Source organism: Chaetodon trifascialis, chromosome 21 (genome assembly GCF_039877785.1).
Source record: "Chaetodon trifascialis isolate fChaTrf1 chromosome 21, fChaTrf1.hap1, whole genome shotgun sequence".
Classification (NCBI taxonomy): domain Eukaryota; kingdom Metazoa; phylum Chordata; class Actinopteri; order Chaetodontiformes; family Chaetodontidae; genus Chaetodon; species Chaetodon trifascialis.
Window position 1 is genome coordinate 10,818,841 of NC_092076.1, and position 27,581 is coordinate 10,846,421.

At 41.5% G+C, this 27,581-nt stretch overlaps 1 protein-coding gene across 1 annotated transcript in view; it reads right to left on the bottom strand.

Annotated features, from left to right (window-relative positions):
• LOC139350028 (IgGFc-binding protein-like) overlaps nt 1-25,806 on the bottom strand; it is a 31,152-nt gene extending 5,346 nt beyond the window's left edge. The window contains exons 1-38 of the mRNA XM_070991117.1: nt 25,771-25,806; nt 25,231-25,299; nt 25,053-25,079; nt 24,174-24,224; nt 23,558-23,776; nt 23,156-23,271; nt 22,752-23,030; nt 22,537-22,632; nt 22,229-22,394; nt 21,658-22,058; nt 20,989-21,565; nt 20,312-20,895; nt 19,584-20,136; nt 18,895-19,493; nt 18,512-18,669; nt 17,956-18,356; nt 17,631-17,827; nt 16,773-17,168; nt 16,389-16,672; nt 16,029-16,306; nt 15,740-15,859; nt 15,162-15,346; nt 14,890-15,050; nt 14,353-14,604; nt 14,034-14,193; nt 13,833-13,935; nt 13,643-13,735; nt 5,346-5,396; nt 4,741-4,947; nt 4,344-4,459; nt 3,940-4,218; nt 3,728-3,823; nt 3,420-3,585; nt 2,847-3,247; nt 2,178-2,754; nt 1,501-2,084; nt 773-1,325; nt 84-682 (exon numbers count right to left, since the gene is read on the bottom strand). Coding sequence (XP_070847218.1) covers nt 84-682; nt 773-1,325; nt 1,501-2,084; nt 2,178-2,754; nt 2,847-3,247; nt 3,420-3,585; nt 3,728-3,823; nt 3,940-4,218; nt 4,344-4,459; nt 4,741-4,947; nt 5,346-5,396; nt 13,643-13,735; nt 13,833-13,935; nt 14,034-14,193; nt 14,353-14,604; nt 14,890-15,050; nt 15,162-15,346; nt 15,740-15,859; nt 16,029-16,306; nt 16,389-16,672; nt 16,773-17,168; nt 17,631-17,827; nt 17,956-18,356; nt 18,512-18,669; nt 18,895-19,493; nt 19,584-20,136; nt 20,312-20,895; nt 20,989-21,565; nt 21,658-22,058; nt 22,229-22,394; nt 22,537-22,632; nt 22,752-23,030; nt 23,156-23,271; nt 23,558-23,776; nt 24,174-24,224; nt 25,053-25,079; nt 25,231-25,299; nt 25,771-25,786 — 10,170 coding nt within the window. The 5' untranslated portion in view covers nt 25,787-25,806. The remainder of the gene's footprint in view (nt 1-83; nt 683-772; nt 1,326-1,500; nt 2,085-2,177; nt 2,755-2,846; nt 3,248-3,419; nt 3,586-3,727; nt 3,824-3,939; nt 4,219-4,343; nt 4,460-4,740; nt 4,948-5,345; nt 5,397-13,642; nt 13,736-13,832; nt 13,936-14,033; nt 14,194-14,352; nt 14,605-14,889; nt 15,051-15,161; nt 15,347-15,739; nt 15,860-16,028; nt 16,307-16,388; nt 16,673-16,772; nt 17,169-17,630; nt 17,828-17,955; nt 18,357-18,511; nt 18,670-18,894; nt 19,494-19,583; nt 20,137-20,311; nt 20,896-20,988; nt 21,566-21,657; nt 22,059-22,228; nt 22,395-22,536; nt 22,633-22,751; nt 23,031-23,155; nt 23,272-23,557; nt 23,777-24,173; nt 24,225-25,052; nt 25,080-25,230; nt 25,300-25,770) is intronic.
• Between the last annotated feature and the right edge of the window lie 1,775 nt (nt 25,807-27,581).

Sequence of the window (27,581 nt, forward strand, 5' to 3'; positions counted from 1 at the left end):
TGGCTATCCACAAAATTCTTTTTTTTGTAAAGCCCCTCTTGTCTTTTCTTCAGATGAAGAATATCATTAATGGTTCAGCTCACCTCAACCGTAGCACTGCTCTCCTTTGACATTCGGACTTCATAGTCCCACACGTTCACAAAAACTTCAGTTGTGATTGAAACTGGCAACCCATTCCATGGCTCATTCTTAGCTTCCACTGCAAAGTAATGGAGTTCACCAGTGGCGTTACACAATGTCGCCAGAACATAGCGGCAGGTTCCCTGGAAGTCATAGGCCTTGCCATCAAAGGTAAGGTAGTGAGGGTCTCCAGAGGCAGAGCAGGTGCCATGAGGGTTGGGATGGCAGCCATATTCACCCTCCACCACACGGCAGGACTCCTGGGGACCACAGGAGTTTGGGATACAGTAGACTGCCCCAGCAGTGCCATCACATGTACACGAGCTCTGACAGTCCTCACCATCCCAGAACTGTTCACCCCCTTGCCGATAGCGTCCTTGGTGATAGCATCCGCAGGATGTAGGTGGAACACACTGGTTCCCATTGAGAACTAAACCATCATCACACTGGCAACCTTCCTGACATGTGGTGTCACAGGAGAAGGGAAAGGAAAGGCTGGGGCAGGCGGAAGGACAAGTGGTTCCACAGAGTTCATAATGGCTGTTCAGAGGGCAGTTTTGCTCTAGAGTAACACAAAATAATTGATTCAGTGAGGTCAGTAGATTTATTTATATCAAAGTCACTTAAATAAAAAGGAGGGTAAAGTGCCTACCACAGCCTGTTGCGTTCCTCCAGTGTTCAAGTGCAATGCCCTTCTGTTGACACATTAGCGCATAATCTCGCAGGACCTCACACAGTGCTGATGCTGGATTTTTCGAAGCACTAATGATTTGCACACATGCATCCATTTGCAGCCATGGGTCCAACGTGGCCCAACACTGGCTAAACGGCCCATGTGGTGAGCTAAGAATGCCACAGTACTCGCTGGAATTGTAATCTGTTGTTGAATTATCATTCACACTTTCCACACAGTGTGCAGCAAGGGAGCCATCTCGCCAACTGTCGCCAAAGACCTGAGAGCTGTTGACCAGGAGGCCATTGGGAGTGCGGAAGTCATCATGTGGGTGACCGTTGTAATTACCACAGAGTCCACCCAGTGAGCCATTGTAGATGCCAGGTGCAGTGACACGCACAAAGTGAGGCCAAACTGTTTGCACAGTTACACCAAAGGAAGTGCGAAGGATGATACTATGAATGCTGCTGTGGTAGATTTGGATGCGATTGGACGCTGAGCTGAATGGTAGTCTGATCATTTGACCGTCAACCTAAAGGGCCATTCAAAAAGGTAGTGTCAGATTGATTGGGTGACAACATTTTCAGTTTTTTGGGGGAGAAAAGGTTTTCTTTTACACATTACTCACAATAAGATTGCAACATTCAAGACAGAAATAATTCTAATTTTTAGTAAAACCATCCTCAGCACTATTTTTTGTCACTTACCTGAACTTTGCTGCTACCTGTCATTTCAATGGAGATTTGTGTGCCCTCTGCCTCAAACTTGAGCAACCGGGCAAAACCCTGCTGACCTCTGGGCACTTTTTCTGCTGTCACCACAAAGTGTGGGTGATCAGACAATCCCATCACCTTGGCAAGGGTCAATCGACATGCCCCAGGATACTGGTATGCCACTCCATCAAATGTGTGATATGACCCTGGGCCCCTTGTCCAGCATGTTGCATAGCTGTTAGGTCTGCACCCTCTTTCTCCTTCCACCAGACTGCAGGATTCAAGTGGGCCACAATCATGGGAGTGACAGCTCATGGAGCCATAGCTGCAGCTACATTGTCTCCCACAGTCCTCATCTAGTATTACAGTTTGTCCGGAGCGGTAGTAGCGACCCTCAAAGCTACAGCCACAATCAGCATGAGGGACACAGACCCCAGCACTAAGGATGTAGCCTGAATTGCAGATGCAGCTCTCTTGAGGAGGGAGAGGGCAGTTGTGGGGCGAATTGGGGTTGACACAGGTAGCTGGACATCCTGTGCCTTGGGACTCAAAGTGGCTGTTGGATGGGCAGGGGATTTCTATAGAAAAAATCAAATAAAATCAGTATCGAGTTCATTTTATTTGTACTCAAATAAAATTTTGAAGTCATATTGCTTGACTGACAGACATACCACAGAAGCCTTGTTTCCTCCAGCTAGGCAGCTGTATACCCTTCTGTTGACACTGACTTGCATATGCATTTAGGGCTTGGCACAGAATGGGCTGGTACCCTCCTCCAACACACAGATCGTACACACAACTCTCCACAAAGGTCTGTGGGGGAAGCTGTTGATGGCAAGCAGCAAAAGGTCCAGAACTGTTCTGGAGGATACCGCAATGGACAGTATTGCTGTACAAAGCTGTCTGATCCTCAGTACAGGCAGCACATCCTAAACCTTCGCACTGTGCCTCACAACCAGGCTCATCATCCCCTGACGCTTGCCAGCTGTTGGCAAAATCCACATCAGAGCTCACAATCTTGCCTTGACGGGTTCGAAAATCATCCTCAGGGTGATTGTTGAAGTTTCCACACAGGCCACACGTCGCATTAAGGTAGGAGTAAGGCACACTGATCCTGACATAATGATTTGTGTCGTAAGATACCTCCAAGCCAAAGTCAGTGCTGACAACCACAGAAAAACCTGACTGATAAATCTGGATGGTGCCATTGTTGAGGTACAGAGGAGTGGCTGCAAAGCTTCCATTAACCTGAAAGCAAACCAGCAAGCATGACATACTTGTAAAAATATTAAATGAATAAATATATTGCAGTAACTGGAGAAGTAGTCCTTTTTGCTAACCTTAGCCTCACCAGGATGCCCCTTCACGAGCTCAATAGTTTCATCATAGACATACAGTTTAACCAGTCGTGTCCAGGCAACATGAGTGCTTCCCCGGTGCTCATTCTTGCCCTCTACTCGATAGTAGGGCAGCTCGTGACCACATTGCTCTGACAGAACATAAGTGCAGGTGCCTTGAAAGTGAAACAATGTGCCATCAAAGGTGTAGTAATGTGGATCACCACTTATGGTGCACGAACGTCTTTGCACTGTCTGGCAGGAGAACTGAAAGTCACTCGGCATGCAGATTTGGGAAAAGGAGCAGGGTTGGATGTTACATTGCAGGCCATATGAGGTGCAAGTGCACTTCTGTGCACAGGTGCTGTCACTCCAGAATGAATCACCAAGTACAAGGGGTACACCTTTGAAGGAAATGAAAAGAAAAGTGGCATTGACTTTAATACACAAACACTATTACCATTTAAACCATGGGGAGGGGGGGGGGCTTGTGAGCACTGCAATACATTGATATACTAATACAAATACATACAAAATACAATATACAAAAAATATTTAATAACAAAAAAATATTACCTTTGAAAATGCAGCTTCTTGATCCATCGTCTAACCGAAAAGCCCAGCGACCAGGTACGTTGACATTGCTGGTCACGAGGAAACTTGAGTTGCTGCCTGTTGCATTGTACGCAAATGATCCAGGGATGGTGAAATGGTGAATGGAATTGATTGTGTCATATCCTGCCTATATGTCACATAGATAAAAATCATTTTATGTTTAAATGTATTTGTACGTTTCCATTACTGCATTTTAGTACATCTAAATAAGCATGGCAACTTATTTACACATTTTGCAATATACTGCATATGATCTTAGTGACTCTAACCTGTACATTGTGATTTGATCGGGCTATTATCCCATAGTTCATCAGCACAAAAGAGTACTGGCCACCAGAGATCAAGACTGCTTGGACTGTAGTTTCCTGGAACAACAACAACAACAACAAAACTGTCTTGTGGTTTCTACTGTGAATATGGTAATAGGTAAAATACATATACGCATCCTATCTGTTTGCTCATTCAAAACGAGGTGACTCACTGTTCCAGTCCTTGGCCAGTAGGCCATTTTATACCATGTTGCAACAAGGACCCAGGAGGCATTGAAGTTCAGCAATGGGAAGTACTCATTGATGTCTTGTGTAGCCCGTTGCAGAACATTGCCACTGGTGTATTGGTTGTAGTAGACCAGACCATTTTGTCTGTTATCAAAATCTGTCCAGAATGGAGCAATGACATCTCTGTATCCATACATTGGAAACCTTTGGGGGTAGTAATTACTCCACGGGCTGTCAAAGGTCATGTGTCCATTGTGGTTCACCTGGAGACAAATAAAACAGCAATACCAGAAAGAGAAATTTGTATTCCTCCGTGAAACATACCAGATTTTGTAAAAGCCTTCAAAAGATATGGATTTCAAAGTTTGTTAAAATTGTTTTTACATACGTAAATCTGATAATAGGACTTTCCAAAGTAAACAAAAGGACGTTGCAGGAGAATTTGAGGGGAACTTCCATCAAGCGCTGGAATGGTTGTGATCCCAGTAACTGGGTAGAAGTGTTCTAGATATAACAAAGGAAAAAACAAGTAGAATTACCATCCACAGTGGCCTTATTGGCAAATGTTGCAGTATTTTTCATGTTTAACATTTCTCAGTCAACACATCTAACCATTAATATCCATGTTTGATTCAACATACAAAATATGTTGATTGTATGATTCATTTTTGTGGATTTTTTTAGTTCAATGTACCAACCAAAAAAGACCTCAACACAGCTGAAATTTTGGCATGTCATAGAAGGACAGATGTAATTGAAAAAAGGTTGTTTAAGCTTCATCTTACCCAAAATCACTTGAGGAGTCACCTGAGGAGTCCCCTGAGAAGTCACCTGAGGAGTCACCTGAGAAGTCACCTGAGGAGTCACCTGAGGAGTCTCCTGAGGAGTCCCCTGAGGAGTCACCTGAGGAGTCACCTGAGAAGTCACCTGAGGAGTCTCCTGAGGAGTCCCCTGAGGAGTCACCTGAGAAGTCACCTGAGGAGTCACCGTGCCTATGAAAACAAACACATAAATACAGTTGGATAAATCAATATAAAATGGCAATACAGAAAAAGTCAGCTAGTGAACAACACATGAAGACCTTGTTTAGTCTGAGTGAACTTTACATTGTGTCAGTACACCATCAGATCACTGGTGGGTGTAGCTACAGGTGAATCAGAGTACATTTTGGAGCACTTCCCAACTGCAACCAGAGGGGGGCAGTGAGACTCTGCCTTTCAAACTGGTATTAAGTTAAATGCCATATCAAGGCAACACCGCAGCACACATGAGCACAATTAGGGCTCGGTGCGTACACACCATTTATCAATTACGCATTGATTTTGACAAGATTTAAGCGTTAAGAGTATGAACAGATGAAAACTGAGAGCTTATTAAAGCTTCAACTTACCTGAATGCTCTGGAGGAGTCCACTGAGGAATCCCCTCAGTGGTCACCGTGGCTGTGAAAACAAACACGTAAATACAGCTGGATAAATCAATAGAAAACAACAATGGACAAAAAGTAAGTTGGTGGACGACACATGAAGAGCTACAGGTGCATCAGAGTACATTTCGGAGAACTACCTTGCTGCAGTTATGTGACATAAGTTTGACTAAAATGACAAAACAAATAGGATTTGGCTTGACTAGCTTGACTGAAATGTTTAATATAATCTGATGACTAAAAAAGACTAAAATGTCAACTGTTTTCATTGACTAAAACTAGACTGGAATAGATTAAAATGTTTAAGCTTCAACTTCTTGAATTCTTTGGAGGAGTCACCTGAGGAGTCCCCTCAGGAGTCACTGTACATATGAAAACAAATGAATGAATACAATTGGATAAATCAATCATGACACATTTTGGAGCACTTCCCAGCTGCAACCAGAGGGGGGCGGTGAAACGCTGCCTTTCAAAGTGCTATTAAGTTACTCTTAAGGTATGAACAGATTAAAACAGCCAGCTGTTTGGTTTACAGCAAAGCAAACATTTCCATCTGCTGTCAGAGTTTGATACCTCATCAGTCTCCACACCTTAAGCTTTAACTGTGCTCTGTGAACGTCACACTGTCTTCAGGTGGCTCTAAACACTGGTGTGAGCTGAACTGTGTACGATTGTAACAGAATTCACATGCAAGAGTTTAGATTTTGTGCTGTCAGTTTATACAGTTTATAGCCATTATTCTTGTCCCCCCCCCCCCCCCCCCCCCCCCCACACACACACACACACACACACACACACACACACACAACAGTGTTCCAACAGTGGTATTCAGCCAGTGGCATAAGCTATAATTGTGAAACAGCTTTGAGCTCGTGATTTAAACATTTAACATTTAATTTAATTTGATTTAATCAAATACTTACTTATCATCACCAAAAGGAGCACAGGCAACATGATTTGACCTGCCATCCTCCAACGCCCAAAATCAAACCCTGCTGACCAAATATAACAAATTAAATTTGAGAAAAAATAAAGTAAACTATAAAGTACCAAACCAAGGATGCACAGCCCTCAAAATTTCCTGTATGGTTTTAAGAGCAAATGATGTTTCGAGATTTCAGTGCATGTTGATCCAGATCATAACAATGAAAATGGAAGTGCAATTATTTCTGAGGAAATGTTTTAAAAAAAAAGCCTTGCAATGCTCAGAAATTCTGTCAAAGATCCTGCATCTGCACCAAAAACAAATCACTAGTTCTTAAGCTTAGCCTTATTTTTTGTGATATTTCAGAAATATGTTATTACACTAACATATAACCTGTTAACTGACTGCTTTATTAAAGGTAATTTATTTTAGCTCTCGGTCAATTTAAATTTCTAATTAAGGATATATAATTGGAAATAAGTTTTTAGCCCTCACAGCAGTCTGAAGATAATGTCACACGAAACATTAATTACCTGTTCTTATGTGCATCTTATGTCTCTCCTCACCTGAAACTGCAGGGGCTGCAGCGAGGCTTTATACGGTAAAACCTGGCTCAGTTCCATGAAATTGTGGTTTGACCAGTTACAGGAATTCAGATGGAAAGAATCAAATCACTTCCTTATAATGTTCCATTGTACATTAAGAAAAAGGAATTATCAGACTGCATTGAGCAGAAACAACAAAAGAAAATGAAATATTCTACCAAAGGCTTTAGTACTTTAGTATGTTATTAAAAATGAAGTGTCAAGATGCTTGTTCCAGAGGGATATTTGTTAACTTTTTTTTTAACCAGTAAGGTGATCATTCCCTAACTTTAACCATAAAGTTATCTAAACCTAACCAAACCTTAACCATGGGGGCAGCAGATCATTTGAAATGTTAGTAGAAGGGCTTGTTTTGGAAGTTACTGAACTGACCAACTCCTTTGTAGGTCACTTATAGACGAGTACTTTCTGTTCCAAGGCTTGGTTGTTTTGTTTCTGTTTTGTTTCTGTTGAAAGGTTAAGAGTTGTTCACCTACGTAGTTGATTTTGGACTACGCACATCAATAGCACAGTTGAAAATTAAAAACAGGCAAAGAAAAGGAGCTTATCATTGGAAAATCTTTAAATTATTGTAAAAAAAAAGAAAAAAAAAGAAGCTGTCATTTGATCAAGAGAAGTAACTTTTCAAGTGAGTTATGAGGTTATTTATCCACCAGTGACAGTTTGCCTTACTTTGGTTATTTTCTGAATGTGCATTGTCATTCATAATTATACAGTATACATGGACGAATTGAATAGAAGTGTAGTAAATTCAGTTTTCACTTTAATAACTTGGCAAAACAAAGTAAGCTTAAGATAAGATCTAACTTTATTGATCCCACCCTGGAGACATTATATTACACCGGGGAAATTACGTATGTTCATTTATACAGCAGAGTTCATCAAGTGAGGAAATCTGAAATGCACATGACCGTGCATTGAAGTGCATTCAAATGGAACCGAAAATCTGTTCAATGTTATAGTACATGTACATAAAACAAAGACTAATATAAAACTGTAAAGGGCTAGTGGAGAACCCAATTGCAGTGCAGGCCGATTTACTGGGAATAAGGGGAAACAGACACCGGGTTAACAATGTGCCGTGCTGAGCAGAGAGCGAACTCAGATGGAGTAGGCTAACTGTTTGGGCGTAGGTCGGTGAGAAATAATCCGCTGCTCAGGAATGTGCTTGTTGATTACCAGGATTACCAGAGCACCAGTGTACCAAGCCAAGCCATGAGCTTGGCAACAGGAAAGAGTGCCAGCGCTGCTTAAAAACTTTCCTGATAAGTTTAATTGAGGCCTGGTATGCAGATGAGCAGGTGTGGGGCATGGCTGAGGAGCTACAATAACAGGTAAGTGCTGGGCTGGACTGTGACATAAAACATTGTAAAACCGAGTTATGTTAGAGACTCTGCTGGTCAGTTGTCTTACTTGAGTAAACATTTTTTTCATGGTTCAACATTTTAGCCTATTTCTCATCCATATTTGAAGTCAGGCAGTTTACAATTTTATTATCATTATTTTTATAATAAACTTGAGCCACAGCCTCACCTAAACAAAGAATGATTTCCTTGTCAGTAAGCCTTGAAAATGGGCGTGTTTCGATCTCACCATAAAGTCTCACTGGAAAAACAATGTCGCGTAAAGAAACATCTGTAGAATGCATAAGTAAATAAAGGCAACATAAGTTCCCATGAATCAGCTTGGGGAGTGCTATGTTCTTCCTCATATTTCACCAATTTACTGTAAAAACAGGCAGCTGGGAGGAAGTTGTCGCAGGTATTGATCGGTGTTTAGAGCAGTCAGTAGCACTGTTGACTGCTGTAAACATGCAAAGTTATGTTTTTGTACAAGTTATAACGTTGTGTTTATGTACAATAGTCAGTGAGTCCGGGCCTCCAGAAACCGTCTGGTCAGGCGGCATCATAAAAATTCAAGACAGTGTTTCCTTGGACACAAGATCAGCATACAACCCTGAGTGCAGCATGAGTCAATGCTAGAGTTTTCCGGAAATGATTCTAAAACATTGAAAACATACAAAACTGCATTTTTGTCATTGCTGGAACAGATACTGATGTAAAGGTGACATTTAGCACAGGTCATATGTGATTAAAAACACATAAACACTGAGTTTGACCTCATGGGAACGTTAATGAAGCAATGTGATAGCTGTGTGCGCGACACTGTTACAGATGTGCAGTAGTGTGACAATGTGTAGACTTTTCTCTTACTCTCGCTTATTGACTGCCAGAAAGATAAAATTAGCTTGAGATATACTGGCAGTACGAGGCTTATTCACCAATTGCAATACCAAAAATTATTCCCTTGGCAAACCTTTAAAAACTCAAAGGGAGAAGTCATAGTTCCATCTTACTAACACGGACTCCAATAATGATTAGATGATTACAAAGACTTCTCTCATCATGGTTCATTTTTGCAATTAGGACACAGAATTTATACATTGAAAACAATGTATCAATTATTTTATCCATGTTGCACCATTTATGTATTTAAAAGGTTAATCTCAACAATGTCAATTGAAACTGAGATAAAATTTGAAACATCAACAAAGACATGCCACAGTGAATAACTGCTATGCGCCCAGGTGACTCATCAGTAGATCAAAGTACAGACAAGCATCCATTCATCCATTTTCTATACCGCCTATCCCTTTCGGGGTTGCGGGGGGGCTGGAGCCTATCCCAGCTGTCAACAGGCGAGAGGCAGGGTACACCCTGGACCGGTCGCCAGTCGATCGCAGGTACAGACAAACAATACACAATAAATTGTTGCTATAATTTAGGACAAGTTACATGAATAAGCTGCTGTCCTCTGATAAAAAAAAAAAAAAAAAAAATACGCTGGAGTATACATTCATCTCCCCAGTATTGTTGGAGTCATCAAAATGACAAGTAAGGTCATCAGGGATGTTTTGCAACAGCCAAAATATCAACCATAACCTATCTATATATCATCTATAAGAATACAGATGTTACGAAATAATAGAAATGTGCATACCGAGCATTAACCCGGAAATCCAAATGAGAGTATCACAGTGTTGCGGTAAGATACATCTGTCTACAGAGATTACAGGGTCTTGAAGATGCATTGATCTGTAGCTCAAAACAAGGCACAAAACTGAGAAACTGAGAGTGAGATAAAATTTGAAACATCAACAAAGACATGCCACAGTGAATAACTGCTATGCGCCCAGGTGACTCATCAGTAGATCAAAGTACAGACAAACATCCATCCATCCATTTTCTATACTGCCTATCCCTTTCGGGGTTGCAGGGGGGCTGGAGCCTATCCCAGCTGTCAACAGGCGAGAGGCGGGGTACACCCTGGACCGGTCGCCAGTCGATTGCAGGGCAACATATACAGACAGACAACCATTCACTCTCACGCTCATACCTAAAGACAACTTAGAGTCACAGGCACAGGACAGTGGGTCCTTGGCTGAGGAGCTGAAACTACCGGATGGCAAACCAATTGCCTCATAAGCCAGCCTTTAATGTACCCTATCCTGCTTAATGCCTCTGACATGTCAAGAAGTCCCCAAAACCAGATTTCGCTATATACAGTGGATATAAAAAGTCTACAAACCCCTGTTCAAATGCCAGGTTTTCGTGATGTAAAAAAATGACAGCAAGACATATAATTTCACAACTTTTTCCACCTTTAATCTGACCTATAACCTGTACAATGCAAGTGAAAAACAAACTGAAACCTTTAAAGGGGAAAAATATAAAATAAAAAACTTAAAATAACCTGGTTGCATAAATATGCACACCCTTAAACTAATACTTTGTTGCAGCACCTTTGGCTTTTATTACAGCACTCAGTCTTTTTGGGTAGGAGCCTACCAGCGTGGCACATCTTGATGTGGCAATATTTGCCCACTCTTCTTTGCAAAACCGCTCCAAATCTGACAGATTGCGAGGGCATCTCCTGTGCACAGCCCTCTTCAGATCACCCCACAGATGTTCGATGGGATTCAGGTCTGGACTCTGTCTGGGCCATTCCAAAGCCTCAATCTTATTCTGGTGAAGCCATTCTTTTGTTGATTTAGATGTGTGCTTTGGGTCATTGTCGTGCTGAAAGATGAAGTGCCTCTTCATCTTCAGCTTTCTAACAGAAGGCCAACACTGACTGGTATTTGGAACTGTTCATAATTCCCTCCACCCTGACTAAGGCCCCAGTTCCAGCTGAAGAAAAACAGCCCCAAAGCATGATGCTGCCACCACCATGCTTCACTGTAGGTATGGTGTTATTTAGGTGATGTGCAGTGTTGTTTTTGCGCCAAACATACCGTTTGGAATTATGTCCAAAAAGTTCAACCTTGGTTTCATCAGACCATAACACATTGTCCCACATGCGTTTGGGAGATTTCAGATATCTTTTTGCAAAATGAAGCCGGGCTTGGATGTTCTTCTTTGTAAGATAAGGCTACCGTCTTGCCACCCTACCCCATAGCCCAGACATATGAAGAAGACGGGAGATTGTTGTCACATGTACTACACAGCCAGTACTTGCCAGAAATTCCTGCAGCTCCTTCAGTGTTGCTGTCAGCCTCTTGGTAGCCTCCCTGACTAGTTTTCTTCTCGTCTTATCATCAATTTTGGACGGACGTCCTGTTCTTGGTAATGTCACTGTTATGCCATATTTTCTCCACTTGATGATGACAGTCTTCACTCTGTTCCATGGTATGTTTAATTCCTTGGAAATTCTTTTGTAACCTTCACCTGACTGATATCTTTGAATAATGAGATCCCTCTGATGCTTTGGAAGCTCTCTGCGGACCATGGCTTGTGCTGGAAGATGTGGCTACAAAAATGTGAGGAGAAGCCTACTAGAACAGCTGAACTTTATTTGGGGTTGATCAGAGGCACTTTAATTGGCGACAGGTGTGTGCTGATGCTTTGACATGAGTTAGAATGTAATTGGTAAAATCTGAACACAGCCACGTCCCCAGTTATAAAAGGGTGTGTACACTTGTGCAACCACATTATCTCAGTTGTTTATTTTTACTTCACCCCCTTGAAAGATTTCTGTTTGTTTTTCACTTGTACATGTTATAGGTCAGATTAAAGGTGGAAAAAGTTGTGAAATTATATGTCTTGCTGTCATTTTTTTTACATCACGAAAACCTGGAATTTGAACAGGGGTGTGTAGACTTTTTATATCCACTGTAAAAAGGTCTAAGGCAATAAAGCTCCTAACCTAAACTCAAAGTCCACGGAACCATCCCAACAAATAAAAGTCAAATTTTGGCTACAAAATAAAACAGGAAATAACAAAACTAAGAAGTCCAGATCCTAACACATTACTGCTTTTCTTTTATGATAATCATTCACCTTATAAAAGACTGTGGTGTGTGTTTTTTTAACTTCTCTGACTGTAGGTTGGATCAATTATGGCAAAAATTAGAATCATGCTTATTTAACATTATGATTTGACATTTAACATTATTTATTGATTACTCGTTGACTTTGGAAACAGCATGCATTTATTGAACTTTTAAACGAAGTTGTCTTTCTAACTTTGAACTTAAACTGAACTATATTTCAACTGAAAAACAATTGGAAAATAAATGTCTTATAATAATAATAATAATAATAATAATAATACTTTTTTTAAAAAATATATTACACGTTTCACAAATGCTTATAGTGGGAAAATCAATGTAAGTCAATGATACAAGGCTGTTTCAGGAACACATCAGCAGCCTCTCCACACAGATACATCTTTTGTGTACCGTTTGTCCAAACAGGTCTCTAAATGATTGAAATCAATTTAGAAAATACAGTAGCATTTTAAAAGATTTAATTTTGGCCTCAATGGCAGCAGGTTGTGGATTTGGTCAGACAGTGATCAACTGGGTGTCCCTTCATGTTAGGTGGCCGATATGGACTACACACAGAAACACACTCACTGACAGTATCACTTTAAATGTGACGCCACCTAGAGCTTGGCATTTTTGGATTTTGGTCATTTGTTGGAGATTAGATATTTTGTGAATGAGGGATGTTAAAAGAATTCTACCAAACTAGTGGACAAACTAGTCCAATGACTTACCTCATGTTCAGATTAACAGTAACAGTAATTTGCATTACACTGCAGTGCTATGTAGACATTCAGCCATAACCTGATTTTTGTGATTTCTGGCAGCTTGCAGCAACCACAGAACCCTCAACTGCATACAAGAGAAAAAGGTTCATCCTTATCTACTGTAATATGTGGCAAGGACTGGGAGCAACAAATGAGATCCATACTCCACACATACAAATACTTTATTTATGCTTTTAACCTTCATTATGCATGATTATTTCTTTTTTGAGAGACTGAGATTTAATGATAAGAATTACCACAAATAACCTGAGGATACAATTAATAAACATCATACACAGAGAATACAACAAAGGGCAAGTGAGTTCAACTTCGGTATTCTGCACATTGCTGTCCCCTACCAGAAATACAAAACACAAGGAGACATGGATGAGGCATGTCAAATAGAAATACAACCCAAATGTAAATGTACAGTATGCTCAGTGATTTCCTGAGGATTCATATTTCACCCATGAATTACTTCATTAATCATTTTCAGCATCATTGTTAACGCTTATTGCAAATGAAAAACTTAAAATAACTGATCATTCTTAAATGAGTTCATCATGATTAAGCTACTGCTGATTGATTGATATGCTGTAGTGTAAAATGTATATGTTCATCATCTTCTTTGATCTCTTTAAGTCAGAGTTTTGCCAGTCAGCAAACTGACAAGCATGATCACCAGTGAAACAGTCAACTGGCCTGAAGCATTTTTCATTTTCGTCATCGTGCCTGCAAGAGAAGAACAAACATTTATGCAAAGCGCATCAATCAAACTGCTTGTCATCGACAAGAGTACAAACGTTGTGAAAAGTTAAGCGAGCTTTACCTGTGTTATCCTGCCTCAGGACGAGTGGTCCTACTGAGATGTCTGCAGTGGCATGGTAGGATACGTCCCTCTTCAATCGCCTGAAGTGACCTGGGTAGCAATGCTGCAGGAAAACAACGTTAAAGGCTTCTGCTGATGCACCTGTAGATAATCTATCGAATCTTTCTACAAACACACGCACACAAATTCAGTAGTACTTACAGCTGAGCAGTTGTTATTGCTCAGAAGACACAGGTGAACCTGGCAGTGAATGTAGACGGATGAAAAGTTGGTAAAGGTGAACATCCTGAATGAGAATCGGGCCACAGTGGAGATGCCGTTCTGAACCAGATCAACTGTATTATCTGATGGATTAGGACACCTGGAAGACAATGAAAATTGTAGAAGATACAGTGTTATCAGGTGGGCAATAAAGTGAATTAATAGGGTTATATTGTAAAAGAGGGGATGGGTTTTTTAGACAATCAAGAACATGAAATGAGCATGTGAAGGCAAAGTGAAGTTGAAATATCTCCTTTACTGTGCAGTAATGAGATCCCAGCGGACAGGGTAGTTGGCGATATTGACCGGTGTGGCCCAACAAGAGTCCAGAACGGTAGAAATCTGCCGTTCATCAACTCCTTCTGTCCGGACCTCCACATAAAACCTCTGGTCAACCTCCATTTCTATGTTACTGTCGGTGGTCAGGGGGAAGCGGAAGCCAGCGTCCTGGTAGGGGATCATCCTCATATGATACAGCCCACGGCCAGATGGAAGCTTCTTCCTTACAATGCTATCAAAAAACAACACACAATGTGAATACACTTGAGGTGGAACAATTCCCTGCCAGGTTCCTGGTAACTTCCAAGCTGAGGATACTCATTAATTAAAACTTAACGGTTGTGCAGTGAATCCAGTTACGTAAGATATGCTGGACAAAGTCTTAGGGGGCATCTTTGACACATTCACATTTCACCTACAGAACAGGGACACACTCCCACTCCTGGCTTTGTTTTAGTATTGTTGGTTTAGATGGTAGGTGTATAATACAACATTTAAAAGGAGATGTTATGGTCACCTCTCTACAGGGTTGATGCCCACAGCCATGGACAGGGCCTGGGCCAGAGGGTATTCACAGCAGAAACGCAGATGAAGGTTCTTCTGGCGGCTGATTAGACCGTTATGGGGGTCCACATCACCCTGGATGGTGTTCTCATAGATGAAGTGGGTTCCGTTGCTCTTAAAATGGAAATAACAAAATCGTTGATTATAGTTGTAATATTTCTTACAGAGTACCTTTCTATCCAAAATGTTGTTCAGAGTGTGTCAATAGTCTGTCAGTGGACTCACCCTGAGAACTGTCCCACACAGGTAGTCGTCATTGTCAAACTGGAACACCAGTCGCCCATCCTGGAGAGTCCCTTGGCAGGAGTCCTCCTGGAGGTGGAGGGAACTAGAGTGGAAGCCAGCTTCAAAGAGCTGGCAGCGCGACAGGGACATGATGCCTGAACTACTGACACAAGTGATGGACGAATCTATGAAAGAAAGAAATAATTAAAAAAATAGTGTCTGTAGTTTTTCTATAGCTTATCTAATAATTAAAGCTGAAGATGGAATTTTAAGCTCTGTGATTGGATATTCTTTGCATAAATATACCTTGGAACTCATAGTTGAATTTTACCTCAAAATTTTAGGCACCTTGGATCAAAGAACCAGATATTTTCAATGGCAGTTGTTAATCTTTTTGTACTAATGATTTAACTGGGTGAGTTTTATGCTGTTTCAAGTTGTAGAAGTGCTTCAACTGTGAGTAATGGCATCTATGAGCAGAATTAATGGGACTTTTACCTCTGGAGCCTGCCTGAAATAGCTCCCCCCACTTGAGAGGTTAATGTATAGTTAAGTGTTTTAAGAGGAGCTGCCCTCACCATAGCTCTCATTGTTGGGCCGATGGTGGTGCTCATCACAGAAGCAGCCGTAAACACCATCTTTCTCGCCACACCACTCATACTCTGTGCAGTTCAGTTGTTCACAGGGGTCTGACTCAGCTATAGAAACAAAGTGGAAAGGATGAGACAAGGAGTGGTGAAACTGACACAAAACAAGCAACAATCAATACATTTTCCCACAAGTAGGACAAATGACAAGCCTGATTAAACTAAGGATTTATTTTCTCCTTTATTATCTTGGCTCTCCATAAGCCCAGTGCAAACATACCACATTGCAAAGCTGAGCGCCACTCAGGGATGTTCAACCCTAGAACAGAGCAGGTTTCCTCATAGGCTGAGACAGCAGAGCACAGCATGCCGTTAGCTGGAGTGTAGAGGCAGAGATCGTAGACACAGGAAGTGAAAAAAGGCTCGGGGTCAGAGTACAGGTGACAGGCACTGAATGGGCCGCTAGTGTTGCTGATGACACTGCAGAGCTCAGAGTATTCTTCCTTAAAGACACAGTTGCTCAATCCATCACCACTCTTATCATCTGTGGATCCACATCTGAAAAGGACACGTGCTGTCATTACTGTCTGCTGCAATAACGTCCATAGAATCATCCATACCGCTTTTCATCTCAGCTCACCCTGGCTGGCTTGTGGGTGCCTTCCAGCTGTGTCCAAAGTGATTGTCATTTTGCGCCAATGTGCCATTGGGCAGCACTTTGTCATCTGCAGGGTCACTGTTGAAGTTTCCACACATTCCGGTGACTCTGCTGTCACGGTTTTGACCGACTCTGACCAGTAAAGTACTCTGGCCATCAAACTGGACTATCAGGTCAATGGCATTGACAACAATGTATCTTCCCTGCCTTACTACCTGAGCTAATGTTCCCACGGTGGTGGGAAGAGACACCTCATTTGCATTCACCTGAAGGTTAGAGACAGACGGACAGGAAGTGAGGGCAATTGTTTTTCAGTGTTTTCACCTGACAGAAAGTTGTTCATCTTGAAAATAGTTAACAGTTTACCGTTACTCTTCTGTTGGGTCCAATTCTGATGTTTGCACTCTCTGGTTGATTTGAGAGGTATATGTCCACTGCTGAGACAAAGGACACACGGTTGTTGCCACGGTGATTGTTGGTGGCTGTTACCTGAAAATGGGTTTCGTTGGTTCTGTGGTTCACACTCTCAGTAATGATGTAAGAGCATGTTCCCTGGAAATGAGCCACTGCCCCATCCAAGGTGATGTAGTGTGGGTCCCCCCACACAGTGCAGGTTGACATTGCATCGAAACAGCCCAGCTGGCCGTTTCTGATAGTGCACACTTGTGCAGGACTGCAAGGTGCAGCAGAACAGCGCAGATCATTGGGAGCGTGGCACTCACATCGCTGGGAACAACCTTCTGTCCAGAATGACTCACCAGCCTGTGGTATAGGAGAAAAAGAGACGGATGCAATATTTTAAAATTGAGCTTCAGCTACACTAATAAATGAAAAGGCTGCTGAGGGAAAAGGGGAGTGGGATAATTAAATGTTGCCTATCACACATTTATAGTCATGTGATACACCACATATTTATGTAAAATTCTCCTTTGATGCATCACAAGCTACAGCAGTGTTGTGAAATGGTATGCATTTCCTGTCTCCTAAGTGGATGAGGTTGCCTCTCCGGCCCCCATCCCCATCAGTCAATTTTAACACAAGCGCATAACTGATGGGCTATTACTTATCTATGGCAGAATAATCCAACACTAGATACAGTACAATTTCAACATTTGTGCCTTATTTTGGCGCTGGTATACATGCAAAGATAATAGAAATTGTCTGACCAGTTATTCAGGCATAGTTACACAAATCTGGTGTTTTATTCATTGATGGGTTTCTTACATTATAGTAGGAGCCATCATACAGGCAGCCACAGCTTTCCACAGGGACACAGCTTGCCCCACTCCTGGCAAAGCCTTCATCACAGAAACATCCCTCCGCACAAACCTGCTCACAGGTAGCATCAATGCTGCTGGCACAGGTGTGGCCACAGTCTGTACCACACAGCTCATAATGGCTGTTGGCTGGACAGTCAAGTTCTTCATAGATGAGAGAAGAAATTATGTCAATGAGAGACTTTCTTTTTTCACACCACACAACGCCTCTTTGATCATTTCTTTGAATTAACTGAGCTGTGGATAAACAGCACATTGACAGGTTGACTTACTGCAGGTGGTGTTCTGTCTCCATGGGTAGATTTGAACATTAGCAGACTGACAGGCACTGACATATGCCTGAATGTCTCTGCACAGAAGATCTTGGCCATTATTTCCGGACACACAAACATCAAACACGCAGTCATTGAAATATGGCGTTGGGTCCACCTCCTCATGGCAGAAGCTCAAGGGGCCGTCGGCTGCCTGAATCACCTCACACTGAGCTCTGGCAGGTAGATCATTGGTACATTGTGGGCAGGAGGAACCACAGCCATCACTGCAGGTGTAATTGCCTGGCACCTTCCAAGCTGTCCCAAACTCATGTGGAGCAGTGACCACCATTCCAAATGGGGTGATGAGATCATCATTTGGATTTCCATTGAAGTTTCCACAAAGCCCACATGTTTGTCCACTATTGATGGTAATAATTAGAGAAAAGAGAGAGAGAGAGAGAGAGAGAGAGAGAGAGAGAGAGAGAGAGAGAGAGAGAGAGAGAGAGAGAGATAAAGATATATATCTACAAAGCCAGGCTAATGAGGGCTGATTAGGTTTTAAGTTTACATAAACCTGTAATTTGAAGGCACGGAGATAGACACTGTACTCCATCCATCATAGGTGACACTCAGACCAAAGTCAGTACTGACAAATGTGCGAGATCCAGTTGCATAGATGGACACTTGACCTCCATTCAAGAGAACTGGTAAATTTTTTGTTATTCCATTTACCTATACCATTGGAAAAACAAAATTGGAAGAACAAGACAGTGTTATTAATTGATACCAATATTGGTAATAGCTTAGCATATTAGCGCACAGTAATATCATAAAGACAAGTTTTAGTTGTTTTTTTTTCAACATTTCTTTTATATGGCTATCCACAAAATTCTTTTTTTTGTAAAGCCCCTCTTGTCTTTTCTTCAGATGAAGAATATCATTAATGGTTCAGCTCACCTCAACCGTAGCACTGCTCTCCTTTGACATTCGGACTTCATAGTCCCACACGTTCACAAAAACTTCAGTTGTGATTGAAACTGGCAACCCATTCCATGGCTCATTCTTAGCTTCCACTGCAAAGTAATGGAGTTCACCAGTGGCGTTACACAATGTCGCCAGAACATAGCGGCAGGTTCCCTGGAAGTCATAGGCCTTGCCATCAAAGGTAAGGTAGTGAGGGTCTCCAGAGGCAGAGCAGGTGCCATGAGGGTTGGGATGGCAGCCATATTCACCCTCCACCACACGGCAGGACTCCTGGGGACCACAGGAGTTTGGGATACAGTAGACTGCCCCAGCAGTGCCATCACATGTACACGAGCTCTGACAGTCCTCACCATCCCAGAACTGTTCACCCCCTTGCCGATAGCGTCCTTGGTGATAGCATCCGCAGGATGTAGGTGGAACACACTGGTTCCCATTGAGAACTAAACCATCATCACACTGGCAACCTTCCTGACATGTGGTGTCACAGGAGAAGGGAAAGGAAAGGCTGGGGCAGGCGGAAGGACAAGTGGTTCCACAGAGTTCATAATGGCTGTTCAGAGGGCAGTTTTGCTCTAGAGTAACACAAAATAATTGATTCAGTGAGGTCAGTAGATTTATTTATATCAAAGTCACTTAAATAAAAAGGAGGGTAAAGTGCCTACCACAGCCTGTTGCGTTCCTCCAGTGTTCAAGTGCAATGCCCTTCTGTTGACACATTAGTGCATAATCTCGCAGGACCTCACACAGTGCTGATGCTGGATTTTTCGAAGCACTAATGATTTGCACACATGCATCCATTTGCAGCCATGGGTCCAACGTAGCCCAACACTGGCTAAACGGCCCATGTGGTGAGCTAAGAATGCCACAGTACTCGCTGGAATTGTAATCTGTTGTTGAATTATCATTCACACTTTCCACACAGTGTGCAGCAAGGGAGCCATCTCGCCAACTGTCGCCAAAGACCTGAGAGCTGTTGACCAGGAGGCCATTGGGAGTGCGGAAGTCATCATGTGGGTGACCGTTGTAATTACCACAGAGTCCACCCAGTGAGCCATTGTAGATGCCAGGTGCAGTGACACGCACAAAGTGAGGCCAAACTGTTTGCACAGTTACACCAAAGGAAGTGCGAAGGATGATACTATGAATGCTGCTGTGGTAGATTTGGATGCGATTGGACGCTGAGCTGAATGGTAGTCTGATCATTTGACCGTCAACCTAAAGGGCCATTCAAAAAGGTAGTGTCAGATTGATTGGGTGACAACATTTTCAGTTTTTTGGGGGAGAAAAGGTTTTCTTTTACACATTACTCACAATAAGATTGCAACATTCAAGACAGAAATAATTCTAATTTTTAGTAAAACCATCCTCAGCACTATTTTTTGTCACTTACCTGAACTTTGCTGCTACCTGTCATTTCAATGGAGATTTGTGTGCCCTCTGCCTCAAACTTGAGCAACCGGGCAAAACCCTGCTGACCTCTGGGCACTTTTTCTGCTGTCACCACAAAGTGTGGGTGATCAGACAATCCCATCACCTTGGCAAGGGTCAATCGACATGCCCCAGGATACTGGTATGCCACTCCATCAAATGTGTGATATGACCCTGGGCCCCTTGTCCAGCATGTTGCATAGCTGTTAGGTCTGCACCCTCTTTCTCCTTCCACCAGACTGCAGGATTCAAGTGGGCCACAATCATGGGAGTGACAGCTCATGGAGCCATAGCTGCAGCTACATTGTCTCCCACAGTCCTCATCTAGTATTACAGTTTGTCCGGAGCGGTAGTAGCGACCCTCAAAGCTACAGCCACAATCAGCATGAGGGACACAGACCCCAGCACTAAGGATGTAGCCTGAATTGCAGATGCAGCTCTCTTGAGGAGGGAGAGGGCAGTTGTGGGGCGAATTGGGGTTGACACAGGTAGCTGGACATCCTGTGCCTTGGGACTCAAAGTGGCTGTTGGATGGGCAGGGGATTTCTATAGAAAAAATCAAATAAAATCAGTATTGAGTTCATTTTATTTGTACTCAAATAAAATTTTGAAGTCATATTGCTTGACTGACAGACATACCACAGAAACCTTGTTTCCTCCAGCTAGGCAGCTGTATACCCTTCTGTTGACACTGACTTGCATATGCATTTAGGGCTTGGCACAGAATGGGCTGGTACCCTCCTCCAACACACAGATCGTACACACAACTCTCCACAAAGGTCTGTGGGGGAAGCTGTTGATGGCAAGCAGCAAAAGGTCCAGAACTGTTCTGGAGGATACCGCAATGGACAGTATTGCTGTACAAAGCTGTCTGATCCTCAGTACAGGCAGCACATCCTAAACCTTCGCACTGTGCCTCACAACCAGGCTCATCATCCCCTGACGCTTGCCAGCTGTTGGCAAAATCCACATCAGAGCTCACAATCTTGCCTTGACGGGTTCGAAAATCATCCTCAGGGTGATTGTTGAAGTTTCCACACAGGCCACACGTCGCATTAAGGTAGGAGTAAGGCACACTGATCCTGACATAATGATTTGTGTCGTAAGATACCTCCAAGCCAAAGTCAGTGCTGACAACCACAGAAAAACCTGACTGATAAATCTGGATGCTGCCATTGTTGAGGTACAGAGGAGTGGCTGCAAAGCTTCCATTAACCTGAAAGCAAACCAGCAAGCATGACATACTTGTAAAAATATTAAATGAATAAATATATTGCAGTAACTGGAGAAGTAGTCCTTTTTGCTAACCTTAGCCTCACCAGGATGCCCCTTCACGAGCTCAATAGTTTCATCATAGACATACAGTTTAACCAGTCGTGTCCAGGCAACATGAGTGCTTCCCCGGTGCTCATTCTTGCCCTCTACTCGATAGTAGGGCAGCTCGTGACCACATTGCTCTGACAGAACATAAGTGCAGGTGCCTTGAAAGTGAAACAATGTGCCATCAAAGGTGTAGTAATGTGGATCACCACTTATGGTGCACGAACGTCTTTGCACTGTCTGGCAGGAGAACTGAAAGTCACTCGGCATGCAGATTTGGGAAAAGGAGCAGGGTTGGATGTTACATTGCAGGCCATATGAGGTGCAAGTGCACTTCTGTGCACAGGTGCTGTCACTCCAGAATGAATCACCAAGTACAAGGGGTACACCTTTGAAGGAAATGAAAAGAAAAGTGGCATTGACTTTAATACACAAACACTATTACCATTTAAACCATGGGGAGGGGGGGGCTTGTGAGCACTGCAATACATTGATATACTAATACAAATACATACAAAATACAATATACAAAAAATATTTAATAACAAAAAAATATTACCTTTGAAAATGCAGCTTCTTGATCCATCGTCTAACCGAAAAGCCCAGCGACCAGGTACGTTGACATTGCTGGTCACGAGGAAACTTGAGTTGCTGCCTGTTGCATTGTACGCAAATGATCCGGGGATGGTGAAATGGTGAATGGAATTGATTGTGTCATATCCTGCCTATATGTCACATAGATAAAAATCATTTTATGTTTAAATGTATTTGTACGTTTCCATTACTGCATTTTAGTACATCTAAATAAGCATGGCAACTTATTTACACATTTTGCAATATACTGCATATGATCTTAGTGACTCTAACCTGTACATTGTGATTTGATCGGGCTATTATCCCATAGTTCATCAGCACAAAAGAGTACTGGCCACCCGAGATCAAGACTGCTTGGACTGTAGTTTCCTGGAACAACAACAACAACAACAACAAAACTGTCTTGTGGTTTCTACTGTGAATATGGTAATAGGTAAAATACATATACGCATCCTATCTGTTTGCTCATTCAAAACGAGGTGACTCACTGTTCCAGTCCTTGGCCAGTAGGCCATTTTATACCATGTTGCAACAAGGACCCAGGAGGCATTGAAGTTCAGCAATGGGAAGTACTCATTGATGTCTTGTGTAGCCCGTTGCAGAACATTGCCACTAGTGTATTGGTTGTAGTAGACCAGACCATTTTGTCTGTTATCAAAATCTGTCCAGAATGGAGCAATGACATCTCTGTATCCATACATTGGAAACCTTTGGGGGTAGTAATTACTCCACGGGCTGTCAAAGGTCATGTGTCCATTGTGGTTCACCTGGAGACAAATAAAACAGCAATACCAGAAAGAGAAATTTGTATTCCTCCGTGAAACATACCAGATTTTGTAAAAGCCTTCAAAAGATATGGATTTCATAGTTTGTTAAAATTGTTTTTACATACGTAAATCTGATAATAGGACTTTCCAAAGTAAACAAAAGGACGTTGCAGGAGAATTTGAGGGGAACTTCCATCAAGCGCTGGAATGGTTGTGATCCCAGTAACTGGGTAGAAGTGTTCTAGATATAACAAAGGAAAAAACAAGTAGAATTACCATCCACATTGGCCTTATTGGCAAATGTTGCAGTATTTTTCATGTTTAACATTTCTCAGTCAACACATCTAACCATTAATATCCATGTTTGATTCAACATACAAAATATGTTGATTGTATGATTCATTTTTGTGGATTTTTTTTAGTCCAATGTACCAACCAACCAAAAAAGACCTCAACACAGCTGAAATTTTGGCATGTCATAGAAGGACAGATGTAATTGAAAAAAGGTTGTTTAAGCTTCATCTTACCCAAAATCACTTGAGGAGTCACCTGAGGAGTCCCCTGAGAAGTCACCTGAGGAGTCACCTGAGGAGTCACCTGAGAAGTCACCTGAGGAGTCACCTGAGGAGTCACCTGAGAAGTCACCTGAGGAGTCACCGGAGGAGTCACCTGAGAAGTCACCTGCGGAGTCTCCTGAGGAGTCCCCTGAGGAGTCACCTGAGAAGTCACCTGAGGAGTCACCGTGCCTATGAAAACAAACACATAAATACAGTTGGATAAATCAATATAAAATGGCAATACAGAAAAAGTCAGCTAGTGAACAACACATGAAGACCTTGTTTAGTCTGAGTGAACTTTACATTGTGTCAGTACACCATCAGATCACTGGTGGGTGTAGCTACAGGTGAATCAGAGTACATTTTGGAGCACTTCCTAACTGCAACCAGAGGGGGCAGTGAGACTCTGCCTTTCAAACTGGTATTAAGTTAAATGCCATATCAAGGCGACACCGCAGCACACATGAGCACAATTAGGGCTCGGTGCGTACACACCATTTATCAATTACGCATCGATTTTGACAAGATTTAAGCATTAAGAGTATGAACAGATGAAAACTAAGAGCTTATTAAAGCTTCAACTTACCTGAATGCTCTGGAGGAGTCCACTGAGGAATCCCCTCAGTGGTCACCGTGGCTGTGAAAACAAACACGTAAATACAGCTGGATAAATCAATAAAAAACAACAATGGACAAAAAGTCAGTTGGTGGACGACACATGAAGAGCTACAGGTGCATCAGAGTACATTTCGGAGCACTACCTTGCTGCAGTTATGTGACATAAGTTTGACTAAAATGACAAAACAAATAGGATTTGGCTTGACTAGCTTGACTGAAATGTTTAATATAATCTGATGACTAAAAAAGACTAAAATGTCAACTGTTTTCATTGACTAAAACTAGACTGGAATAGATTAAAATGTTTAAGCTTCAACTTACTTGAATTCTTTGGAGGAGTCACCTGAGGAGTCCCCTCAGGAGTCACTGTACATATGAAAACAAATGAATGAATACAATTGGATAAATCAATCATGACACATTTTGGAGCACTTCCCAGCTGCAACCAGAGGGGGGCGGTGAAACGCTGCCTTTCAAAGTGCTATTAAGTTACTCTTAAGGTATGAACAGATTAAAACAGCCAGCTGTTTGGTTTACAGCAAAGCAAACATTTCCATCTGCTGTCAGAGTTTGATACCTCATCAGTCTCCACACCTTAAGCTTTAACTGTGCTCTGTGAACATCACACTGTCTTTAGGTGGCTCTAAACACTGGTGTGAGCTGAACTGTGTACGATTGTAACAGAATTCACATGCAAGAGTTTAGATTTTTATAGCCATTATTCTTGTTTTGTTTTTTTTTCTCTCTCTCACACACACACACACACACACACACACACACACACACACACACACACACACACACACACACACACACACACACACACACTTTCAAAGCTTCAGCTTACCTGTGGCCGTCTGAGAAGTCACCGTACCTATGAAAACAAATGCATAATTCATATAACAGACAAAATTGTGACACTGCTAACATCAATAGACAAAAAGTCAGTTTGTGGAAAAAATAAATAACTGCATCAACAGAAGTAAAGATGAATTTAATTTAATTTGATTTAATCAAATACTTACTTATCATCACCAAAAGGAGCACAGGCAACATGATTTGACCTGCCATCCTCCAACGCCCAAAATCAAACCCTGCTGACCAAATATAACAAATTAAATTCGAGAAAAAATAAAGTAAACTATAAAGTACCAAACCAAGGATGCACAGCCCTCAAAATTTCCTGTATGGTTTTAAGAGCAAATGATGTTTCGAGATTTCAGTGCATGTTGATCCAGATCATAACAATGAAAATGGAAGTGCAATTATTTCTGAGGAAATGTTTAAAAAAAATCTCGCAATGCTCAGAAATTCTGTCAAAGATCCTGCATCTGCACCAAAAACAAATCACTAGTTCTTAAGCTTAGCCTTATTTTTTGTGATATTTCAGAAATATGTTATTACACTAACATATAACCTGTTAACTGACTGCTTTATTAAAGGTAATTTATTTTAGCTTTCGGTCAATTTAAATTCCTAATTAAAATAATGCTATAATCCAGTTGGAAATAAGTTTTTAGCCCTCACAGCAGTCTGAAGATAATGTCACACAAAACATTAATTACCTGTTCTTATGTGCATCTTATGTCTCTCCTCACCTGAAACTGCAGGGGCTGCAGCGAGGCTTTATACGGTAAAACCTGGCTCAGTTCCATGAAATTGTGGTTTGACCAGTTACAGGAATTCAGATGGAAAGAATCAAATCACTTCCTTATAATGTTCCATTGTACATTAAGAAAAAGGAATTATCAGACTGCATTGAGCAGAAACAACAAAAGAAAATGAAATATTCCACCAAAGGCTTTAGTACTTTAGTATGTTATTAAAAATGAAGTGTCAAGATGCTTGTTCCAGAGGGATATTTGTTAACATGTTATACCACAAAACAATAACAGTCGCAATTGTAGTACAGCATTAACTAATTCTGCCACCATAGAAATGGGACTAATCCCTCCTTTGAAGAAAACTATTCAGTACTTTTCTTATAAATGTGGTCAGATAACAAAAACAAATGATCACCTTGCAGCACTCTGTGCTTGTCAGAGTTGCATGCTGAGCACATATCTGGATATCTGGATATCTTATAAGTATCTCATCAAAGGATTGGCGTGATTGCATTACAAAGGAACATCGTGGTATCAAGATATTGTTAGTTTTACTTGCCCGCATGTTTTGAGATGCCTCTTCAGAGATTTCTGCCTCCATCCCTGTACAATGCGGGCGAATGGAATTCCTATTGTGGTGTTGCCAATATTAAAAGACATTGAAAAGAAACTCCAGTTTTCCAGAGACAGTGTCCCCATTAACCTGGATAATCTGCACAACAAGAATTACTATCACAGGATGTATTTATTTGGTAGCTAATAGTTCCATTCCTCAAACTTTTTTTTTTTTAACCACTGAGGTGATCATTCCCTAACTTTAACCATAAAGTTATCTAAACCTAACCAAACCTTAACCATGGGGGCAGCAGATCATTTGAAATGTTAGTAGAAGGGCTTGTTTTGGAAGTTACTGACTAACAACTCCTTTGTAGGTCACTTATAGACGAGTACTTTCTGTTCCAAGGCTTGGTTGTTTTGTTTCTGTTTTGTTGCTGTTGACAGGCTAAGAATTGTTCGTCTACGCAGTTGATTTTGGACTACGCACATCAATAGCACAGTCAAAACAGGCCAAGTTAAGGAGCTTTTCATATATGAAAATCTTTGGAATCAAAGCATCATTGGAAAAAAAAGCTGCCAAGTGATCAAGAAAAGTAACTTTTCAAGTGAGTTATGAGGTTATTTATCCACCAGTGACAGTTTGCCTTACTTTGGTTACTTTCTGAATGTGCATTGTTATTCATAATTATACAGTATACATCGAAGAATTAGATAGAAATGTAGTGAATTCAGTTATTCACTTTAATAACTCAGCAAGACAAAGTAAGCTTAAGATGAGATCTTATCTTCTATTTGCTACTTGACAGAAATGTCAAGAAAAGTGATGAGTGATAGCAGCTCATTAACTAAAAACATGTTCAGTGTTACGGTACATGCACAGAAAAAACAAAGACTAATATAAAACATTGTAAGACAGATTTATGTAAGATGTAAGACGCCCTGCTGGTCAGTTGTTTTACTTGAGTAAACTTTTTTTTCATGGTTCAACATTTTAGCCTATTTCTCGAATATTTTGGAAATCACGCAGCTTTTAGATTTTATTATTTTCGTTATTATTATTATAATAATACCTCAGCCACACCTAACAACATTCCCTGCCAGTAAATCTTGAAACTGGGTGTGTATTGATCTCAAAATGAAAGTATGTCTTACTGGAAAAACAATGTTGTGCAAAGAAAGAATCTGTAGAATGCATAAGTAAATAAAGACATCCC